Here is a 5,840-nt window from a genome sequence, read left to right on the forward strand (position 1 = left end):
TAGGTAATTATTTATATTTGTTTTTGTTCAAGAGATCAATTTTTTTTATATTTGCCGTCGCAGTTATCAGGTCGCAGTTTTGTTATTTTATTGTGTTAATTATCGATATTATATATGTGTTAATTGTTAATCTGACTTAATAGCTTTCTTTAAATATATCAGCCAGCGATAGTATAAATTTATTATTTATTAAAATTTTAAAGTGTTTGTACCGTACCACCGAGAATGTTGTCATCTAAAGTTCCGATTGATCATTATTGGATCATGATAAGTATACTTTTGACATTATCATAAAGAAAAGTTGTGCATTTTTGCATCTTTGTGGACCATACGAATCTCCAAATTCTTAGTGTAAATAAAACTTTTTGGAATTTCTCTCTCTCATGACATATAACGATTTCTCTCTATACATCTATACTATACTATACTTCCGATTACAGAACATATTTCTATTCTATAATTATTGACGTCTGTGTATTACATTCTTTTATAGAAATTACATAAATTACATTAATAATAGAACTGACATTTGTGTCAGTCATATATCTTCTGATTGTATATAAAAATATATATATTTTGTTTACTGCGAAAAACTAATTTCTCAATTTTAAATTTCGCAGTATGATATATATTAATTAATTTTTTTGAGATAAATAATCTTTGCGATAATTTTCCGTTAATTCGCCTCATGACTCGAAACATCGAAACTGAAAAATATTATATGTAGTTATTTTGTGAAAGCTTTTGATAAGACTTTTATTTGGATTCTGTTGTCTTCCATCATTCATAGTATTCGAAGCGAAAGAAAAAGATTATGTGATTGGTTCGATATTTCGAATTATGCCAAATGTACAATAGGTGGCCAACGACGAATAACGTTCCTTTGAATATTATGGAATGTAATAAAAAGACTTCTTGTAAGCATTTCTCTTGTGAATAGAAAAACATGTTACTGTATATTAATTGTAAATAGAATCTTCTAACATTACTTGAGATAGAAACTTGTATTTAAAAATAAAATAAAGATAATCGCTATTATAAAAAAGAATGATAATTATAATCATTGCAATCCTTCTGAAAAATAGCATGAAATCATTTTTATTATTTCATGTTTTTTGTGAAATGTTATGGAATGATGTAAATTATTTCTTTGTTATCATCATGTTGTATAGATTTTATCGCGATCATACATTGCGTACGCGCGTATTATTATAATTAAGTAGTTATTTTCTTTTTATAGCAACAACACTTAGGTGAGGTGGTGCGATTGTGAAACCATCGACGCCTTCTAAAATAGGATTGGGATGTCCTAAAGGTAACACGAACTGAAATTTCTGTAATAGACACGCAGTAAACAGAAATATGTTGTTTTTCGCCAAAATCTCGCCCAAGCATTTTCTATGACCTGTCAAATCGTTAATGTTACAATTTTCAGTATTACTATAAAGTATTGTATTTTTCTTTACCTAAGCCGAACGGTATTAACCAGGGATCCTCGATATATTCTCCTTTATCATTAATAAATCTTTCGGGCCTGAATTCTTTTGGATCGCCCCAATGCTGCTCGTCCATATGTACGCTTCGCAGATTAGCTAGTAAAGTATAATTTTTTTTTATCTCGTAGCCTAGTAGAGTGGAGTCAGTCATAGCTCGATGAGGAATTGAAGTAGGACCGACGTTCGCCAATCTCGTTACTTCTGCTATTATTGCGTTTAAGTACGGCAATCTGAAAATTTTCAGTATATCTTACACAACGCATTTGTCCGCGAATGAAATAATTTTAATATTACAATAATATAATATATTAAGCAATGTTTTATTCGTTGTACCGATTTTTGTATACTATGCGAGGTAAAATTTCCGTTCCAAGCACTCTATCGATTTCTTCATGTACTTTTCTTTGCACATCTTGCTTCACCACAAGATACGTAATTATGAAACCAATTGTGTTTTTTGTCGTTTCCACTCCAGCAGTAAAAAGGTCTTTTACAACGCTAATTAATTGTTCTTCTGAAAACAATAATAATTTGTATTATCTATTATGCGTCAAAAATTACTTTGTGCAATTATTTTTATCATGAGAAAAATACACAATTTAATATACGGATTTATTACAATATTATTAGGTAAAATAAAATATTAAAATAAAATATTAAATATTAAATATTAAATAAAAAATATTAAATATTAGTAAAATAAAATATTTAAAAATAATTGCACGGAATGCAAGAGATGGTTCGATCGAGGCAATATTTTTCGCAATAAATTTATTAGAATTTTTTAAAATTTAGAAAATTTGGAGGGATTATTAATATTTCAGATTGATTGCGTTGAAAGTCCGACAACCATATCGGCACGCAATTATCATTTTTGAAATTAATTCATTTTTATATGAATTGTATAATAGTTCAACCTCTTAACATTCAAACTGTAGTGGCACTTCGTATTTAAAGTAATGTATTAAAAAATAATATTTTTCTGTTTTTTTTTTCGTTTAATACTGTTTTGTTTCTAGAAATTATGATGTACGAAAATCTAATAAAAATCTTATAACGATTTGCGAAAAATGTAATATTTAAAAAATATGCACTCCCATTATACGTAAAAAAAATTTTTCATTTATATAATTATGTACATTATGACATTGTGTACCATCAAAAGACGATATAGAAGAATTTGATTGCTTGTCCATTTCCGCTAGATAAACATCGATAAAATCTCTGAATTCGCCATGTGTTCTAGTTTGTTTGTGCTTCATTATTTCGGTCTGAAAGACGATATTTTATTTTATTTATAAGGATCTCTTATATTTATATCTAGAAATATATAGAAATTATATCGCTAACGGAGGAATAGGTATTGCATTACCCTAATGAATTGCCACATTCGTGTCCATTTTTGATTTAGTGCAGTAAATCCAGTTAATCCTGGAGTAAAATATCTTAAAAATGGTAAATGGGTTAATATACCACCAGTGACGTTAGTATTTCTTGTAATCTCGTTTACCACTGATAAAATCTCTGTTAATTTCGAATTATCCAAGTCAAATCTACAACGATATATCTTCATGTTATTTTTAATTACATTTTAATTACAATTTTAAATCGAATTTACAATAATGCAGCATACTGAGTTCCAGCGACTAATGTCCATAAATTATTGAGAACAGCTATGGAGGTAATATTGTACAAATTGGTAATGGGTCCCAATTTAGCCAGCGATTCTATCGTACTTGTTAAGGAAATCGCATCGTTTAATATTATGTCCTCCATCGTAACATTTCCAAATCCAAACTCTTTCAATGTTTTCAGAACAAATCTGAATAATTTGTAACAAGTAATTTAAAGAAAATAATATAACAACAATATTTTAAAGATTTAATCTCTTAAAAAATTTTGTTGAAAATATGAAATTGTTAAACAAGAGTTATTGATATAATCCATACAGAAAAATAATATTTACTGAAAAAAATTATTCAATATAATATTTTCTTGTTAATTTATATATGTATCAAAGGCATATTCTGTATTAGATTATATCAAACACGATTTTTTTAAAAGTTTTAAATATAATAATATAATTGTATGCGAAATACCTTCTTTGATCTCGCCAAATATCGCCATCGGTAAATAATACACCCCTCCGTTTACCCCCCGTGCGAAGTTTATGTATAAATCCATTAGGTCTGCCGTCAAACTGAGGTCGACTCATCATTTCGATTACCGCATCCTTACCGGAAACAATGATCAGCGGTTCAGCTATGCCGAGTTTCAAACCGACGATAGGTCCGTAAATGTCGGCTAACCGACACCAGGCATGAGAATAAAACTTCGTCTCATCGACCAGACGTTTTACGTCGAGTATGTTTCCCACGATCGGTAGACCGCGGGGTCCTCGAATAGAATATCTTATATATTCATAAATTGCGAGACAATATAGAATATTGAGTCGTATCAAAGCAAATGTTCATAAAAAAATAGAAGCAAAAATGTCTGTTTGAAATAAAAGCGTAAAATAAAAGTAAAATTTTTTTGTATTACATTTTTTTTGAAAAATACATAAATAATCAATAATTTATTTATTTTTATAAAAAAAGAAGATAAAATTTTGTTTAATTTATATGATTAATTATATTATTTTTATAAAAGGTGATGTAAAAAATTATTAATAATTATAAACATAGCAATAAAAACTATGTAAAAATAACACAAATATTTTTATAATTACCATATAAATATAATTTTTAAATAAATCTAACTTTTTATTGAATATAATTACAATGAAATATAATTTACCTGGAGGAAATGTTGATGGGCGACGCCAGTCGTACAAAATTTTTGTGAGTATCACCAAACAAACAATTATAAACCACATTATTTGTTTGTTAATCTTAATGGCAATATAAATATAGAAATAATGTAAAAATACGTAAAAAATTTATTTTATTAGTCTTTATTAGTCTCAGAATCTTTTTATAATTTAAAGAAATTTTTTATATCTTCTTGAAACAGATTGAAATTACTAAATCTTACATGACACAATAAATGCAGTAATTAACTGTACGATATTTTATTTTGAATTTTCTATGTATAAAATTACTAATCCACCATATCTCTTACAAAATTGTCATTCATAGTAAGCGATACTATTCGAAACTGCACTATTCCCGTGGAAATTCTGTTATATGAGACAAATATTCCTTTCACTGGGATATTAGGCAAGAGAATTTTGGCTCAAGGTTCCAATTATGTACGAATATATCTGTACAAGTTACTGTATGCACGCGACCTACCAAGTCTACCTCCTGTTTTCTGGACCTTACATAAAGTTTGCAAAATGCTTTGCGACAGCTATGATATAATACATTGAAACGTTTCCAATAGTACGTTGTGTAACATCCTTAGAATGAATCGATGTTTCATTAGCTAATATTTTTATCCAGTTTCGACAAAATGGAAATAATTAGAATTTATTATAAATGATACAAAATTTATATTATTGATTTGTATTTATTATACATGTAATTCAAAGAAAGAGAGAAGAGAAGAGAATATATTAATTTTTATGTGTTAATTTGCGGTAATAGGAAGGTGATAATAGATATGACCAAATGATTCAAGATGTTCTATAGAAACAGCTGCAAAGAAGTTTCTTAGAGAGAAACAAGAATATAGTGAAGAATACTGCTGGGTCATTGTATCGATGATTATAGCAGTGCGAGATAATCACAGAAGTTATAAGCGGCAGATGTGGGAATCATAAATTCGCAATTCTAATTAATCTCGCGCACATCAAAACACACGCTATCTCCGTTCTCCATTTCGGTATTTGTGATCCGGCTAACACTTCACGCAATAGTTTTACGATTTTGCGCTTGTACAATCTTATACACCTATACCTTTTCTATTCCCCCCCTCCCCCCCCTCCTCCCTCGAACCCACGTTTGATAACCGTCTTGCTCTGACCTTTTCCACCTGCAACGTCAAATCAAAACGAAAACGATCGAGGACGCTCGGTGAATAACGATCGCCGCAAACCATTTAAAATCATCGAGTTAATTCCATCGCAATTATTCGGTTAAATTATCGAGTCATTCATGTTACATAGGTTGTTGATACTGTTATAACTATTGTTAATAAATTATATTTTTATATATCATTGCGACGTTGATTGACATTTCCAATGTCAATCATTTTTATGAAATGGAAATAATTAGATATAAAATACGTAAAGATTTAAATAATGTTTTGAACATTTCTTTTATTCATGATTATCACAATGATGCAAAGGAAAAGTTTAAAAACAAATTAAAAATTTTAAACTTATATACATATATATAT

At 28.5% G+C, this 5,840-nt stretch overlaps 1 protein-coding gene across 1 annotated transcript; it reads right to left on the reverse strand.

Moving 5' to 3' along the window:
• Positions 1-1,223: 1,223 nt before the first annotated feature.
• On the reverse strand, positions 1,224-4,374 carry LOC108685691 (methyl farnesoate epoxidase-like). Its single transcript, XM_018190609.1, has 8 exons — positions 4,296-4,374; positions 3,596-3,893; positions 3,130-3,318; positions 2,869-3,049; positions 2,653-2,767; positions 1,830-2,010; positions 1,467-1,726; positions 1,224-1,405 (listed from the first exon to the last, which is right to left on the reverse strand). The coding sequence occupies exons 1-8, from the start codon at positions 4,372-4,374 to the stop codon at positions 1,224-1,226; spliced, it is 1,485 nt and encodes a 494-aa protein (XP_018046098.1).
• Positions 4,375-5,840: the final 1,466 nt, after the last annotated feature.

Source organism: Atta colombica, unplaced genomic scaffold (genome assembly GCF_001594045.1).
Source record: "Atta colombica isolate Treedump-2 unplaced genomic scaffold, Acol1.0 scaffold155, whole genome shotgun sequence".
NCBI lineage: Eukaryota > Metazoa > Arthropoda > Insecta > Hymenoptera > Formicidae > Atta > Atta colombica.